Consider the following 18204-nt stretch of genomic DNA (forward strand, 5'->3'; position numbering starts at 1 on the left):
TGTCATATATACCTTATTAAGATAAAAAAAAAATTTAGAATTTACCTAATTTCCTATATACTCATATGATTGGGAAAGTTAACACTTCACACTAATTTATAAGTGAGTGCTTCATTCTGTGTCACCTCCATCAGAATATATTGGTCAGGAAAAACAAGCCATTAAAAGAGTTATGGGACTAAGGTATTTACTATAGGAATTATATTTTACTAAATATAAGAAGATCTGGGAATATGGCCTGGAAAGGGAGAACTGGTGCATTAGCATGGGGTAAGGGATGAAAATCTAGTCTTCTCTACTGAGGAATGTCAGTCAGGATCAGAGAAACAATTACCAAGGAGGTTGCATGAATAACTTGTGTGGGTAGGCAAATCAGACCTTGTAGAGAAATTTGATCACCAAAGCATGCCTCACTTAAGTGAAACCATGAAAAGAGAGCTTGCTGGAGAAATCCATGGAAACTGCTACATGTGAGAAAATTCTGCTTTTTGTGAATCTCTTGTTTCTGTGAGTCTGCGGCCTAGTACCTAGTGATGGGTTACTGGGTCCACAGTCAGGAAGCTGCTGTAGAGTGGATAAGGGTGAGGGCAAGCTGGGAAATGCGGGCCATTTCTGTGTCTATCCATCACTGTGACTAGCCGTGGTGGTCTTGCAAGAATCATGACTCTGCCCACTTCCACCTTCCTCTTTTGACCAACTCTAACCTGGAAATGTGGATCCCAACCTTAGCAATGTTGACTATTTTATCCTTATGAATGTATTATTGGAAGTAGCAAAGCTTTTGGCACATAGATAGTACTTAATATTTTGTGAATGAAAGGAATGGGAAGACTATTTACATAATGCAAATGAGAAGCAAAACAAAATATATTCCAGAAATATACTTGACTATAACTAACCATTAAATATTATGTAGCATTACTATTTTATTGTTAGATTTGTGACTAAAAGGAGTTCAGGAAAAGAATGTCCAAAGAAGAAACTGCCTATAATTTCCAGCATTATCAGTGGGAGAGGGTTTTAGATCTACAACTTCACAGGCATTCCTCACCACTGCAGGCTAGAACTTGATCCATGTTTTGGGGGAAGTACAAGGGATTGAACTCAGGGGCACTCAACCACTGAGCTACATCCCAGCCCTATTTTGTATTTTATTTAGATATAGGGTCTCACCGAGTTGCTTAGAGTCTCGAAGTTGCTGAGGCTGGCTTTGAACTCGAGATCCTCCAGCCTCATCCTCCCAAGCCTCTGGGATTACAGGTGTGTGATACCGCTCCCTGCTAGACCTTGATCCTCTTTACCATCTATTTGTATTTCCTCCTCAGTGCTTCTATGTAAGTCCAACTTTTCTCCTTGCACTAGAGCCCCATTACCTACACAAAGACTTTGGTTCTGTAGATAGTTTTATATAATTTTCTATAATTATGCTGTGTGTAATAAAGCATCTGATTCCACTTAGATTTTATTTTTTTGTAGTACCAAGGATTGAATTCAGGGTCTTGTGTGTGCTAAGCATGCATTCTAACACTGGGCTATATTCTTAGCTCTGACTCCATTTTTCTGTTTGTTTTTGGTGCGGGGGCCTGATTCTACTTTTTGATGTTTTAACCGTTGATAGCTGTTTTAACCTTTGATAGCTTTTAAGCCTCATCCCTTTATTTCCCCTTCTGTTCCACATCTGGGCATACTGATAAGACAGCCCAAATGCTATTTCCTTTGTCTCTGCAGAAGATTCAAACAAGTAGATTCTTCAGCTTGCATATGGGAACTCTCATTCTGGCTACACCCTCTAATCACAATTAAAAACTCCAAGCCAGATTTCTTTCTTTGATCTCCTAAGCCATTTCAGAGCTGCTTGGGAAGCCTGATCTGCTGCCCTAGAGATTTGAATTATGTATGTAAATAATATTTTTCATATGTTAACATTTTCTTATATGTGTGTATGTGATATCAACAGCCTCCACATCTGAACTAATTTTGGGTGGGAGTTCATCTATTGCTAAAGAATGGTTACAGCATTATAATATCTCCCACTTTATTTTTCCCCACAGGATTTTTATTTTTATGTTAAATGATTGAAATAAAAAACAATAAAAAGAACCACTTGTTCTTGCCTATCTTTTTCCTCTCTTTAGGCTTGAACTTAGCCTCCAGTTGCTCTTACATTAAGAGCAGGGTTTCTGGGCTGGGGTTGTGGCTCAGTGGTAGACAGTTGGCCTAGCATGTGTGAGGCCCTGCGTTTGATTCTCAGCACTGCATATAAATAAATAAAATAAAGGTTCATTGACAACTAAAAAATATTAAAATTTAAAAAGTGCAGAGTTTCTGAAGACATCTGTTGATCACAGTATTATTTAAGAGGGCATGACATATTATTACAAAAGACATTTGACCTTTGACCTGTTGGTAATGTTCTTCTTGTATGGCAGCCAGCACTTTGCAGGGATAGTGGTCAATTCCAGCTACCAGAGAATGACTTTTGAGGTGGTATGACGTGTCATCATCAATGTCAGAATAGCATCTGTTCAGGACTAGTTCTGCTTTTCCTGGGTTTCATGAACTTGCCCATTTCAAAAGCAAACACCTAGACCTAAAGCAGAAGGAAAGCATACTAATCAGAGTTATTTAGAACAACACAATCAATAGATTGTGTGTGTGTGTGTGTATAAATTTTTTTAACAATATTCTTTTTAAATTTTTTTTGTAGTTGTAGATGGACAGAATGCCTTTATTTTAATTGTTTACTTATTTATTTATGTGGTGATGAGAATCGAACCCAGTGCCTCATGCATGCTAGGCAAGCACTCTACCACTGAATTATAGCCTCAGCCCCTAGATTATAATTATATATATATATATATATATATATATATATATATACATATATATATGTATACATATATATATCTATAATAGAGAGAGAGAGAGAGAGAGAGAGAGAACTTTTTAACATTTATTTTTCAGTTTTCGGTGGACACATCTTTATTTTATTTTTATGTGGTACTGAGGATCGAACCCAGCGCCCCACGCATGCCAGGCAAGCCCGTTACTGCTTGAGCCACAATCCCAGCCCCTGTATATTTTTAAGAGGGAATTTATTAGATAGGTTTACATGATCAGAGGATCAATAGCTCACAATGGCCATCTGCAGGCTGGAGAGCCAGGGAAATCAATAGCTGTTCAGTTGAAAAATCTGGAGCATCAGCACAAGGACAAAGAATGATGCAGCCCCAGTCCAAGGCTGAAGGCCTAGAAGCCAACTGGAGGATTGCTGGTGTAGTTCCACATTTAAAAGTTGAATAATCTGGAGTCTAATGTTCATGGGGGATGGTGACAGCAGCAAAAATGCATCTGCTTAAGAAGAATTGAGCATGTGTGGAGCTTCCCCTTTCTTCTGCCTTTGGTTTCATCCAGGCCCCATGTCTATGCAATGGCACCACTCCTGTTCAGGTGAGTCTTCGCTCAGTTCACTGACTCACATGCCTATTATCTCTGGAAACATCTTCATAGACATACCCAGAACTGTGATTTGCTAATTTTTTAGGTGTTCCTCAATCTAGTCAGGTTGATGACTAAGAATAACATCACAGGAAGGAAGGGCCTATCTCCCACTTTTAAAAAGTATGTTAACTAGGATTTAAGTTAGGTTTTTTCAACAGGATTCAAAATAACAGTAGCTAAATAAAATAGAAATTTATGCTTTGTTCACATAAAAGTTGACTGTTATGTAATGCTATCATGGGCCCAGGTTTTTCCCAGTTTGCTTTCCATGAGATTTAACAATGAGCTATGTCTGCATGCTACAGTGATACACATGAAAGTCTGCATTCCAGCTAGCATAGAGAAGGAAGAGATAAAAGGAGGAAAAGGAGTGTTTACCCCTTCTCTTTAAAGGCACAGTTTCAAACTTAGTCATATAGCCATCGTTAGTTGCAAGAGAGATGGGTAACACTGTTTTTATCCTGGTGGCTAGATATCTGTAAAACAGATTTTATTACTAAGGAAAGAAGGGGAAACTTAAAAAAATGGGGCCAGCACAACTAGCAATCTCTGTCCCTCGATATCCCTTTGATTTTTTTTTTTAAATGGCTCCACTCTCTATTTTTTTTTTTAATATTGCTCAGAAACAATGATGGACACCCTTTTTTTTTTTAAGAGAGAGGGGGGGGAGAGAGAGAGAGAGAGAGAGAGAGAATTTTTAATATTTATTTTTTTAGTTATTGGTGGACACAACATCTTTGTTTGTATGTGGTGCTGAGGATCGAACCCGGGCCTCACACATGCCAGGCGAGCGCGCTACCGCTTGAGCCACATCCCCAGCCCCATCCTTTTGATTTTATATCCCTGTGGTAGGCAGAATAATGACCCCCTCACCCCCAGAACCTGTGAATATGTTAGGTTACTTGGCAAAAGGGAATATAGGTTGCCGATGAAACTAAGTTTGCTAATCAGTTGATACTAAGACAGATACCGAGATATCCAGAGGGGCCCAATGTAATCATAAGGGTCCTCAAAATTAGAAAAGGGGGACAGGAATGTAGCTCAGTATAACCACCACTAAACACATACACACACACAGAAGGAGGAAGCGGAGAGGTCAAGAGATGTGATATGTGGTTTTCATCTTAGATTTGAAGATAGAGGAAGAGAGTCATAAATCAAAGAATGTGGGTGACCTCTAATAAAAGTTAGAAAAGACAAGGAAGTGGATTCTCCCCCTAGAGCTTCCAAAAAGTAGCATATCCCTATTTACACTTTGATTTCAGTCCAGGGAAACCAGTGTCAGACTTCTAACCTTCAGAATTATATGATTTTAGTCCAGGGAAACCAGTGTCAGACTTCTAACCTTTAGAATTATAATACATTTGTATGTGTATTATTTATTTTTTACTTTTGTTTGTTTTTGTAGTGCTGGGGATAGAACCCAGGGCCTTGTGCATGATAGGCAAGTGATGTACCTTTGAGCTATATCCTAGTCCTCATGTATGTTTTAAAAGCAAATAAATTTGTGGCCATAAGACACTAACAGAATTTTTACTGGAAATGGAGTGCTGCTGTAAATCAATACCTAAGAATGAGAAAGTGACTTTGGAATTGGGCTGTGGGCAGAAGCTGGAAGAATTTTAAGTAGCATGGTGCCAAAAACCCAGGTTGATTTGAACAGACTATTAGTAGAAATATGAATGTTAAAGATGCTGCTGGTAAAGCTCAAGAGGAAAGGAGAAACATGTTATTGGAAACTAGAGAAAAAGGGATATTTATTATAAAGTGATAGAAAATGTAGGGGAATGTGTTTTGCAATTATGTGGAAAGCAGAACTAAGAACAATGAAACTGGACATTAACTGTGGATATTTGTGGATATTTCCAAACAAAGTGTTTCTTATAATAAAATGCCGTAGGAAAGAGCTAGATTGAGAGAGAGAAAAAGATAAAGAAAAGGGAAGTATGACTTGATGATTGCAGGATTGCAAATGATGCTAAAATTGAGATTCACTGTCAGGATAGAAAAAACCATGGATGAGGCTGTAAAACATTTTATTAATACCACAGAAAGAACAAAAGGTCAGAATATTTAGTCACAAAAAGGCTATAAAGAGATTAAGTATATGACTCAGATGTCCTCAATTATCTCTGCAGAAGCTGAAAACAGGGGAGTGACTATCTAAGAGAGACCTCTTGTCTAAGAGCAAATTCTCTGACAACCACGGGAGACCCCATAAGGTTCATGAGAATTTTATATAAGCAGAAGCTTTCAGCCTGGAATGAAAAGGAAAATATGAAACGAAAAAGAGAATATGAAATAAAAAATGCTGTGCAAATGTAAAATTCTACAGGCAAGTAACAGGCTGATAAAACTACTCCTTTACAAACATGTGTTACCTTTTATGAAAAAGAATGGAGAGATCCAGAGGGCAGAGTCTTGAAAGAGAGGATTATTTCTGGACTTTGAAACTTAATGGGTTTGTGTGGGTGTATTTTGAATTTTGAGGGGGAAGAGTGATTCCTTTTTCCCCCATCCATTATACCTCTTTTTGAGGGGTAGAAAGTAGAATTTTGAATGACTGAATATTTTCTCCTTTATTCGTTATTTTGACCTGCCATTATGTTCCCTATTTTAATTCCTAAGAACATACAAGTGAATGACAATGTCTGTGTTCCAGGAGCTCTTGCATTAGGAGAACAGGTGATATGTAAGCAAATAAGGTCAGTTCAGGGTACAAGAATAAAATTTGTATAGAAGAGGTGGTAGATAGGATTATTAGGGCAAAATGGAGAAAGTTCAACCTGAACAGTATGAATAAAAATTTACTGGGTAGATTAAGTAGGGCACAAGGGGAAGCCAGTTCAAGCCGAGAGTATAGCATATGTGTAGGCAGAGACGTATGAAATAGTAGGTTTTATTTGGGGACCTATGGGTGGTTTGGTAAAACTGGTATGGTGGGAAAGATGTTAAAAAAGTATGGAGAACTTGGAATATAAAGAGTCTTAGATACCATGCTAAGGAATGAAAATTCTTCCATTAGTGGGAGGGGAGACTTTTAAGATGGAATTGATATGATTAATTCTCACTCTGGACATTTCATTCTCACTTTAGATATGTTATCAGAAGTAAAAAAATTAGTTTGATATAATTCAGATGAGAACCTGAAGTAAAAATAGTTGAGGGAAAATAAAACGATGGAGGGATTATTATATCATACAAATTTTGGCTGTTTCATATTTAAAAAGAACAAACTTCTAATATAAATCGTGTTTCCTAAGTAGAAATTCTGTATTTGGAAAAAATATACTGACTAGGAAATTCAAGTTAGCTGGTTGGAATTGCAATTTATTTTTCATGTTTACCATTTGATCCCTCTGAGATTTTAAAAGTGTGGTCAAATTTAAAGACTAATTACCCCTAGAAAAGATGATAATATCAATTGCTGAACATGCAGAGTTGATAAAAGACCTATTTGTAACATCTCCAAAGTATAGAGATCCTGTAATATCGTAAACAAATAGCTGTATTATTTATGTAAGATGTTATCAATCATAGACTTTTTAATACCACCATACAAATTTAATAGAATTTATTAGGAATTTCAGAAAACAAAGCTTCATAACTACAACTAATGCATAATTGGAATAACAAAATAGCCTCTTTTTTATTTTTAAATAGAATTAATTTATATACAGTAGCATGCTTGTTGAAAACAATGAAATATTTCCATTCATTAAAAATGTATTCACCAATAAAATACATAATAAAGTATAATTTATAGCATAAACTTAAACTGATCAATTTATCTCCATTACCTATATTATACTTCATTTTTATGATTATAGTGTTTTGAATCATTAATAAATGCAGAAATATATATTTACAGGAGATTCTCAAAAATAATGATTTCATTAAATAGTTGCTGTCACACTTCATCAATATTTTCTTTGCAATCTGGATCCAACATCAGGAGATGGTCGAGGTCTTGGCAGGCTGTTCTGTAACATAGTTTCAGAATATTCCTTTACTAAAGTATTCACAGACTTCGACAAGTAAATCTCTTTATAGAGTACAGATTTTAATAAGACTATGCTCATAATTCAAATTCTAAACCCCATTTACATATCATTCTCAACAAAGTAATTACATAAGGCATCATATTAATTATAATAATCCATGATCTTCATATTTTGCTACTGGTAACATTTATTTAAGAAGTGCTTAATATAATCTGCTGTGAAAATGGTCAAAGTTTGGGGCTGGGGATGTGGCTCAAGCAGTAATGCGCTTGCCTGGCATGCACGGGGCACTGGGTTCGATTCTCAGCACCATATAAAAATAAAATAAAGATATTGTGTCCACTGAAAACTAAAACATAAATATTAAAAAATTTTCTCTCTCTCTCTCTCTCTCTTAATAAAAAATAAAGAAAATGGTCAAAGTTTAATAATTTTATTTTCTACAGGAAGCACTTAGAACCCACATAAGATCCTAAGAGTGTTTAATAATATACTTTGGGCTAAAGAAGTACGTTGCTTGAGAGGGAATTGCTAAAAATTTATTACATTTATTTATTAAAAAAGTAAGTAAAATGATTTAAAATGAAAATTCTTCTAAGAATTTTATACTTTGAAATTTATAATGGCAGTGGCAGGAGTTTTGAGGTTGCCCTTGCAACAATCCTATTACACTGTAATGTTTTCATGTTGCCCCTATTAGAATGCAGGTTACTCTTCCTCTATTTGCAGTCCTAGCAGAATGCCCAATACATGGGAAGTACTCAGACAGTATCTGTTCAATGAATAAAATGAACTAATATGGTAGCTTCTACAAAAAGAAAAGGTCAGGCTGAATGGCTGTCAACAGGGGGAAATTCTAAATTTTGGGGCAGGACAAAGGTTGGACTGAAAAAGCCTTCCCAGATGGATGACACTGGGGCCAAGTCCTGAAGAGTAGGTAGTAGAAAAGCAGATAACAAGGTCTGTGAGGCAGTGGGAACAGCATGGGTCCTGAAAGCTTGCAAGGAGTTATGGGGAGACTTGCCAACTATTCAACAGAAGGTAAGTCATAAGATGGGGAGCAACCAGAGGTAAGGCTGGATGGGTGTTGAATGCATTTCTCTGGAATTTTAATTTATCTTTTAGGTAACAGGTAACAACTGAAGTTAAATTTTAAGCTGGAGAGATTATTCTGGTGATGGTGGTATGAAAGATGCACTTAAGAGAGCAAAGCTGGTGGCAGTTGAAATGGTTCAGATTAAACATGATAAATTCCTTTAAAAAATTGATTATCTAAATAGTAAATATTTATGAGGAACAGTGTGATGCTTTGATATGTGTATGCAATATGTATACATTGTGCATGCTAGGCAAGTGCTATACCACGAGTATACTTTCAGCCTTCCTTAAACTTAGAAGATTTTCATTAACACATAACATTTATACATATTTAAGAGTGTTAGAGTCTGTAAACAAGTCAAGATGGCGCCTGGCATTTTGCAGAGGGAGTGGTTTGTGAAGTAACGCCAAAGTGTGGAGATTCCTTATTGGTTGACTGCTGTATCTAGTTTATGTTAAATAAGATAAGCTGTGTGGAATGTATAAATACCCCTCCGGTCCTACAATAAACGGCTCCCTCTCCTGCTCTATCAATCTACACAATTTCCTCGTCACCCCCCCCCCCCCCCCCCCCGTTATTTTGCTGCAGCCGGACTGCGGCATAACAGACATTGTGTGTTATTTCAGTATATGTTGCAATGTAATGATCAAAACAAGGTAATATTTCCATCTTCTTATTATTACTTTGTTTTTGGAGCCTTCCAGTTCTTCTATTGATCATAAAGTATATATTATTGTGAACATGATAAATTCTTAAACCAGTACACTGTCACATTTGGAAAGAAAGGAATGTATTTGAGGTATATTTAGTGAATATGATTGGAAATACTTAAAGACTTTGGGTAATGGAGAATGAGAAGCCTGGTTAGACAAATATTTCTGTCTGGGAAATTTGATGGAAGATGATATCATTAATTGAAATAAGGATTATTAAAAAAAACTAGAACAGATTTTATGGGAAAGAGAGACAAGTTTAATTCCTGGCTCTATCACTGAACATCTCTGGGACCTTGGGAAAACTACCTGATGTCTGTAGCTCATTTGATTCAGAATAAGGGGGAAACCATGTAGCATAGCACTTTTCAATGGTAGAAACCCAGTAAGTTTAAGTTTCCTTTCTTCTAATTATATCTCAACAATATCCACTTGCCACTAAATAGTATTAATTTATTAAACACTAACACTCATTAAAGAATTTTGGAGTTGGGTGCAATGGCTCATACTTTTAATCCCAGCAACTCAGGAGGCTGAGGCAGGAGAATTGAAAATTTGAGGCCAGAGTCAGCAACTTAATGAAGCCCTGCCTCAGAATAAAAAATAAAAAGGACTGGTAGAGCACTCCTGGATTCAATCCCTAGTACTTGAAAAAAAATGATATTTTATATGGAGTATAAACTCTGCTTCAGACTATTAGAAAAAAAAATTCCAAGTTCAAGTAAATCACTGCATTTTACTGCAATCTAAAGAAAGGAGATAATTTATCTATTTATAAAAAATCATAAAAAGTCAACCAATATTTTCTAAAAATTTTGTATATGCTTGTTTCTATAAAGCATTTAGGGAAGTGGAAAACAATTTAGGCCTCAAGAACACAGTTCCAAAGAAGATTATTCACTTAGAAAAGCAACTAACAAAAATGCCTGTGTAGTTTAAATACAAGATTTGAGATGCTGTATTGATAAGTTCAGAGGAGTGAGAGAGTATCATAAACTAGATTGATTATGGAAGGTCTCATGAGGGAAGAGATATATGTTTGTTCTTAGATAAGTTGAATTTGGAAAGGAGAGAAAACAAATCTAAACTACTAAAGTGCAGTTAGAAATTGGGCATGAACATATGCAAATCATGAGAAAAACATAGAGGCAGAACAGGATATTGCAAACGTGATGGACAAAATATTAAACGTGCCCGGCTGTAATGGAAGATTCACAGTGTAGTGAGAAGGACAAGGAAAAGAAGGGGGAACTACAAATGCTGTTAGAATTATTCCAATTTTTACAAGAAAAAGTTATGCTTTCACTTCAATACTTTCACTAAAATACTCAAATATAAATCTCACATATGTAACTACTTAAATTTCACTCAAGTGCTTTCAGGAATCTTACTTTTTTAGGGGGTGATTTAAACAAGTTAGGTGATCAGAATAATGTCAATAATACTACCAAACACCTATTTAGCATGTTCTATGTTATCGGCACTGTTTCCTCTGTGGGGTAGCTGCTATTACTATTAGAATGATTATGAGTACCATTGAACGGAGAAGGTGGGTTGCAATTATTATTATTCCAATATCTCAGACTTGGATTTGCTCTAAGCAATGGTAGGGTATGCTACAAGAGATACTGAGGAGATTTTCCCATTAAAAATATTTCCCTAACCTAAGTGTTAGTGTCTGATATTCTACAATTAGAAATTTGTTGTTATTATTTCCATTTATTGTCTTTAAAATTATTTAAATATTTATTTTTTTCTTTTTCTTTTTTCTTTCTTTTTTTTTAAATTTTTTATTGTTGGCTGTTCAAAACATTACATAGTTCTTGATATATCATATTTCACACTTTGATTCAAGTGGGTTATGAGCTCCCATTTTTACCCCGTATACAGATTGCAGAATCACATCAGTTACACATCCATTGATTTACATATTGCCATACTTGTGTCTGTTGTGTTCTGTTGCCTTTCCTATCCTCTACTATCCCCCCTCCCCTCCCCTCCCCTCCCCTCCCCTCTTCTCTCTCTGCCCCCTCTACTGACATTCATTTGTCCCCCTTGTATTATTTTTCCCCTTCCCCTCACTTCCTCTTGTATGTACTTTTGTATAACTCTGAGGGTCTCCTTCCATTTCCATGCAATTTCCCTTCTCTCTCCCTTTCCCTCCCACCTCTCATCCCTGTTTAATGTTAATCTTCTTCTCATGCTCTTCGACCCTACTCTGTTCTTAGTTACTCTCCTTATATCAAAGAAGACATTTGGCATTTGTTTTTTAGGGATTGGCTAGCTTCACTTAGCATAATCTGCTCTAATGCCATCCATTTCCCTGTAAATTCTATGATTTTGTCATTTTTTAATGCAGAGTAATACTCCATTGTGTATAAATGCCACATTTTTTTTATCCATTCATCCATTGAAGGGCATCTAGGTTGGTTCCACAGTCTTGCTATTGTGAATTGTGCTGCTATGAACATCGATGTAGCAGTGTCCCTGTAGCATGCTCTTTTTAGGTCTTTAGGGAATAGACCGAGAAGGGGAATAGCTGGGTCAAATGGTGGCTCCATTCCCAGCTTTTCAAGAAATCTCCATACTGCTTTCCAAATTGGCTGCACCAATTTGCAGTCCCACCAGCAATGTACCAGTGTACCCTTTTCCCCACATCCTCGCCAGCACTTGTTGTTGTTTGACGAATGATAATTTAAAAATTTATCCTAAATACTGTGTCACGAATGACAGTTCATTTCTTTCCTTAAGAGAAGAAACCCCAAATCAATACTACTTAGAACTATAGAGGAGGTGGGAAGAAACTAAAGAATGATAAAATGGGAGAGATAGGCCTCTACCCATGAAATAAGTGTGCATATGTTGGGGTGATGGTGAATCATCCTGGGTTTGATCATGGATTAGAAAAATAAAATGGCCACAGAGGACATTTTATTCAAATAACTGGGATATTTTGAATCTGGAATGGATTAGATAATACTATTGTATTCAATATTAGATATCTTGGGTATAATAACAATACTGTTGTTTTGTAGGAGAATATCTTTTTTCTTAGCAGAACATGTATGCCAAAGTATTTAGAGGGGAAGTATCATATGTCTGCAGTCTACTTTTGAACAAGTCATAAAAATGTATCTTCCTGTGTGTATATGTATCTACCTCTATTCTACTTATTTATCCATCCATCCATCCATTTTATAAAGCAAGTATGGCAAAATGTCAATAATTTGGTGAATCTAGGTGAAGAGTAAAGTTAAATTAAATTAAAATAAGGAAAAGGGAAGACAAGAATAAAATATCCAAATCCCCAAGCAAGATATGACAAACCAAGCAAATTTGGTGTAGCTGTTTAAACAGGTAGTTAACCATTCTTTAGTTTTGTATCATTTTCCCTGAAAATAAATTGTTAATGCTGTTGTTAAAATGAAGGAGAGAAAAAATTTGTCAATAAAGACTGAAGAAAGTTAATGATTATCAATTGTCATGAAGACTGAAAAAGATGTAAGATAAAAATGATTTTGGGCTGGGGTTGTAGCTCAGTGGTAGAGTGCTCACCTTGCATGTGGAAGGCACTGGGTTGGATCCTCAGCACCATATAAAAATAAAATGAAGGTATTGTGTCCATCTACAACTAAAAAAATTAAAAGAGTGATTTCAAGTCTACCAGTGTTCCCCAATGCACAACATTAACTTTTCAGTTATTACATATTGTAGCAATATAATAACAAAGTGAATTAAAATGTATAAGAGGGTAATTTTCTGATTAGACAACTTTCTCTCCCTATTGAAGAGTATCTTACTATTCATACTCTGAAGTTGAGCTGAAGTGCACAAAAGAGTGATCTCAGTCATTACAAGTATTATATCACTAAAGTGAAATAAGAATCATTATCATAAATAATAACTGTGTCAGAACTGATAAAAAATGTTCCAAATCTCAGGCACATAAAAATTACCATCATAAACATCACCAAATTGCTGGATATGAAAAATTTAGAGAAAAACTAAGATAGTATGTAAAAAGTAGTCATGGGAAAAAACAATCTATCAGAAGTTAAAGTGACTATTGACAAAGAGTTATGTCCAAAAATCACAACTCAAAAATGCCAAAGGCCACTTTGAAAAACTACATACCTAGAGTTAAATGGTAAGTTTCAAGAGGGCGGAGATAGCTTCTTTCTTACTATCATTCACTATCATAGCCAGAGCACAACAACACTCTAAAACATGGATAAGAAATATTTAACTTTACTTGCATAATCTTATTTTTCCTGTTAAGTTTTCAGAACTGAGGGGGCGTGATAAAGAGTAATTAGATAAGCATTCAATTAATTCTCTAACAAACATTATTTTAATGAATACCTAAATTGAGAATTGTGAAAGTATAAGTAATATCTTAGTTTGAGGACACCCTTTGTCTCCCAATTACTTCTAGCTAAACATACTTTCCTTCTTTGGTTTCTTAAATTTGTAGTTTTGTCTTAGCTTGTATTATAGTTATTTGTATATATTACAAATATATGTCTTTCCCCGTTTGACTGCAAATTCTTGAATGTAGGGACTATTTTTTATTTAAATATTTTTATTTACCAGAGTGTAGTGCCAAGGTAAAAAAAAAAAAGATTCAAGATAGTAATGTTTAGTTTTGAACTCTGAGGACACGGAAGGGATATGGGCCAGGACACAGATCATTACCAAGGTAATCTTAGTAATTTTTCAATTAGGTTACACAACTAAATAAAATTACTTGAAGATTGGTGCACTAATGCTTGTTTCTGATCTCATGACTGATAAAATACTCTGTATATAAAAAGGCTTATATTTTGATTTTCAAAATGAAAGAATATTTGCTTTATTGTAATGAAACATGATAAAAAGAGTTGGTTGGGAGAGTAAAGCTCTAAAAATCAGTATCAAGAAAAACTGATACTAACAAAGGATTCTTACCTTTATTGATGGACACATGAAAATCATGACATTTCCTAAAACAAGAAAAAAAAAAAAAAAGAAAGCTTTTTCAAATACTTACCAGAAGTGGTATTATTTGTAGAGTGTTTTTGATGGATGGATTTTGGCAAATGGTTTCTTGCATATCTGAAAAATTATACCATAACACAAAAATAATTTGTTTACATTTACTGAAAGAAAAGAATGACTAAAGAATCAAATATTACAAAAAAGAATCAAATATTACATTCCAAAATTTCCAAAATATTCAAAATTGAGTAAGACTTTTCTTTCCTGTTGGCCCTCAGTCTTTATTGAGATATTATGTCTTCTTTCTTTTTTTAAACCAAAACAGGAATTTCATCCTTGGAAACTTTTTTTTTCTCAGGAAAAAATATATGTTTATTTAGCTATTGAAGCACAAAAACTTGAGTAATTTTATCAATTCTGGTTTTTTCAATCTTTAGGCTTTGGTCCATACACTAGGAAGAATCTGGGTAAAAGAAAATAATTCATGTAGAATCTTTTATGTGAAGCATTTAAATATAGGAGTACCTAATAGAAATAAAACCTCCAAGTTATTGACTTGAGTTTTTTATTCTTTATCTGCATAATTTTACATCTTAAAGGGATAGCCTTAGTTCTGTGTTTTTGTGTTTTAGTTTTCTGCTTTCTATATCATTTTAAAATTCAGTTTTAATTTTGAAGTTAACATGCAGAGTATATAAAACATATGCATATTTTAATTAATAATAATAAAGTTAATGTCTGTGTAACTACCTATTGAATTGATCACTACTTTAGAAACTTCCTTGGGCTGGGGTTGTGGCTTAGCAGTAGAGTGTTCACCTAGCATGTGCAAAGCCCTGGGTTCGATCCTTAGCATCACATAAAAATAAATAAATAAAGGTATTGTGTTCAACTATACCTAAAAAATAAAAAATAAAAATTTTTAAAGAAACTTCTTGGAGCTCTCTGCCCCCATACTACCCTATACTGAGTTTCTTGCTTTGTTGTTTTAGCACGTGTATACATCCCCCAAACAACAATTTATTTTTAACTATTTTTGTAATGGATTTATTCTTTTGTTTTTTAACTCAAAATTATATATTTTAAGATTCATCAGGATGATGTGTGTAGCTATAATTTGTATGTCTTCCTTGCTGAATAATATTCTATCATAAATATACTTTAAATTTTTTTTATTTTTGAATTTTATAAATAATGATCTCCACATTCTTATACATATATCTCCTGACAGGCATGTGCAGGATTTTCTGTAGAGCATACACATTTAGAAGTGAAATTGCTGGGCTGTAAGGTATGTTCATGTTTAACTTAGATGGTGACAAAACTTCCTAAAAGGATTGCACCAGTTTACCCTCCCACAGTATTACATGAGAGCTGCTATTGCTGCACATCTTTCCCAATACATAGGATTCTCAGTTTTTTAACCTTCAGTCTTTCTGATGAATATGTAACTAGAACTCATCATTTTAATTTGCATTTCTCTATTACTAGTGAAATTGAGCATTTAAATCAATGTTTATTGTTATTTACATTTCCTTTGTTGTGAAGTTCCCATTCAAAATCTTTTTTGGTTCCATTTTTCTACTGGGTTGTCTTTTTTTCCTCATTAATTTATAGGCATTCTTCACATGGTTTAAATGAGTCCTTTATTCTCTGTTATATTTTCTATCACTTTGTGGCTTTTTCATTCTTTTAACTGTATTTTGATATGAGGTTTGTGATTTTAATATAGTCAGATTTATTTTTTTCTTTTATAGATTGTATTTCTTGTGCTTAAGAAATCCTTCCTTATCTTGAGGTTAGAAATATTTTATTATCTCTTAAAAACTTTATTTTCTTTTATATTTAATATTTAATTACATGGAACTGATTTTTATGTCTAGTACACACTAGAAGTTCCATTTAATTTCTTGCTATTTAGTATTATTACAATGTTTTTGAAAATAATCCCAGAATTTCTTCATATCTTTTCTGGCAATATGATATCTGGAATTCAAAAGCAGGTTTTTACCTTAAGTGAGGGGGACTGTATCTAAATCCAACTTCCTTTGCAATTAGTAGTTCTTCTTTCCAACAAAAAAGGATGTAACTTTTAACATTGGGATTCTAATTGTATGTTCTCAGCCATAGGGTATTTTTGCCATCCAGGGGACGTTTGGCAATGTATGGAGACACTTGGTTGTCATGACTGGGAGGTGCTATGTCATGTAATGGGTAGAGACCAGATAAGCTGCTAAACACTTTATAATGTATAAGATACCCCCTACAATAAAGAATTATCCATTCCTTAGACTGGGGATGTAACTCAGTGATAAAGTGTTTGCATAGCGTGTGTGAGGCCCTAGGTTTGATTCCCAGTACCATTAAAAAACAACCAGAATTACTGAATTCAAAATGTCAATGGTGCATAGGTAAAGAGGTCCTGATAAAAACAAATACTCACAAAATATTTTTATTATTGTTCACATGTAAATATTTTGTAATTTTTATTATGTATATATATTTTTTGAGAATAAAAAAAAATGTGTTTCTTGCCAGGAGTGGTGCTACACGCCTATAATCTTAGCAACGAGGGAGGCTGAGGCATGAGGGCAAGTTTGAGACCAACCTCAGCAACTTAGCAAGAGCCTTTTTGAAAATAAGAAAAAAAAAGGGCTGGGAATTAGCTCCATGGTAAAGCATCTGGATTCAATCTCCAGTACTGGGGTAAAAATGTTTCTTAATGGTAATCTTTTTGTTATTAATGGTTCACTTTTGTTATTAGATTTTATCTAAATTGTATTGCAGCCAGGATATAGCCTGCATGACTCTAATCCTTTGAAAGCTGTTAAAACTTATTTTATGGTATCATATGTGATTTATATTATAAATGTTCTGTGTGTGCTTATGAAAAATGTGTCTTTCTGATCAAATTTGTTAATTATGTTCAATTCTTTCACATCTATTGTACTTTTTCTATTTGTTCTATCAAGTACTGACAATGGTAGGTTAAAATCTTCTACTACCATTGGAAATATTTCATTTGTTTTTTGGTGCTGGGGATTGAACCCAGAACTTCATGCTTGCTAAATATGCACGGTAAATACATACTGCAACACCAAGCTACACCTCCAGCCTTAAAACATATTTGAGGCTATTCTTTTTTTATTAAATTATTTATTTATTCTAATTTGTTATACATGATGGCAGAATGCAATTCATTTCATATTAGACATATAGAGCACAATTTTTCAAGTCAAGATTGTACACAAAGTACTTTCACACCATTCATATCTTTATACATATACTTAGGGTAAGGATGTCAAACTCATTCCACCATCATTCCTACCTCCTTATCCCCTCCTTTCCTCTCCCTCCCCTTTGCTCTATCTATAGAGTTCCTCCATTCCTCCCTTGCTCCCTGCCCCATCACCATTATGAGCCAGCATTCTCATATCAAAGAAAACATTTGGCCATTGGTTTTTTGGGATTGGCTTGCTTCACTTAGCATTTTATGCTCCAACTTCATCCATTTACCTGCAAATACCATGATTTTATCCTCTTTTAATGCTGAGTAATATTCCATTATGTATGTATACCAAAGTTTCCCTATCCATTGGATACTGGAGGGAATCTAGGTTGGTTCCATAATTTAGATATTGTGAATTGTGCTGCTGAGGCTATATTCTTAATTTCATATAAAACATTTTATGTATTTCTCCTATATTAAAACTTTGATCATCATGAAGTAATCTGTCTATATAGCTTTCTACTGTATAGTCAATTTTGTCTGATAATATTACATTTAAACTAGCTTTGGTTATTATTTGCTTTTTACATATTTTTCATCTTTTTGGTTTTCTGTTTTTCTATATTCTTATGTTTTGAATACGTGGTTTAGAAATAGAATATAATTTTATCATAAAATTCC

General features: G+C 34.4%; 1 protein-coding gene across 5 annotated transcripts in view; it reads right to left on the reverse strand.

The window, feature by feature from the left end:
• Window positions 1-7058: 7058 nt before the first annotated feature.
• Cep126 (centrosomal protein 126) overlaps window positions 7059-18204 on the reverse strand; it is a 102696-nt gene continuing 91550 nt past the window's right edge. For 4 of the 5 annotated variants that reach the window (XM_046466811.2, XM_058570745.1, XM_058570749.1 and 1 more), the window contains 2 exons: window positions 14347-14411; window positions 7059-7484 (listed from right to left, as the gene is read on the reverse strand). In XM_046466811.2, the coding sequence (XP_046322767.1) occupies window positions 7422-7484; window positions 14347-14411 (128 nt within the window). In that variant the 3' untranslated portion in view covers window positions 7059-7421. Of the gene's footprint in view, window positions 7485-12695; window positions 12949-14346; window positions 14412-18204 lie in introns of those variants that run through there. The other variant, XM_058570747.1, reaches the window with a different exon arrangement.

This window comes from Marmota monax, unplaced genomic scaffold (assembly GCF_021218885.2).
Source record: "Marmota monax isolate L192 unplaced genomic scaffold, Marmota_monax_Labrador192_F-V1.1 WCK01_AAM20220418_F8-fsc00045, whole genome shotgun sequence".
NCBI classification, from domain to species: domain Eukaryota; kingdom Metazoa; phylum Chordata; class Mammalia; order Rodentia; family Sciuridae; genus Marmota; species Marmota monax.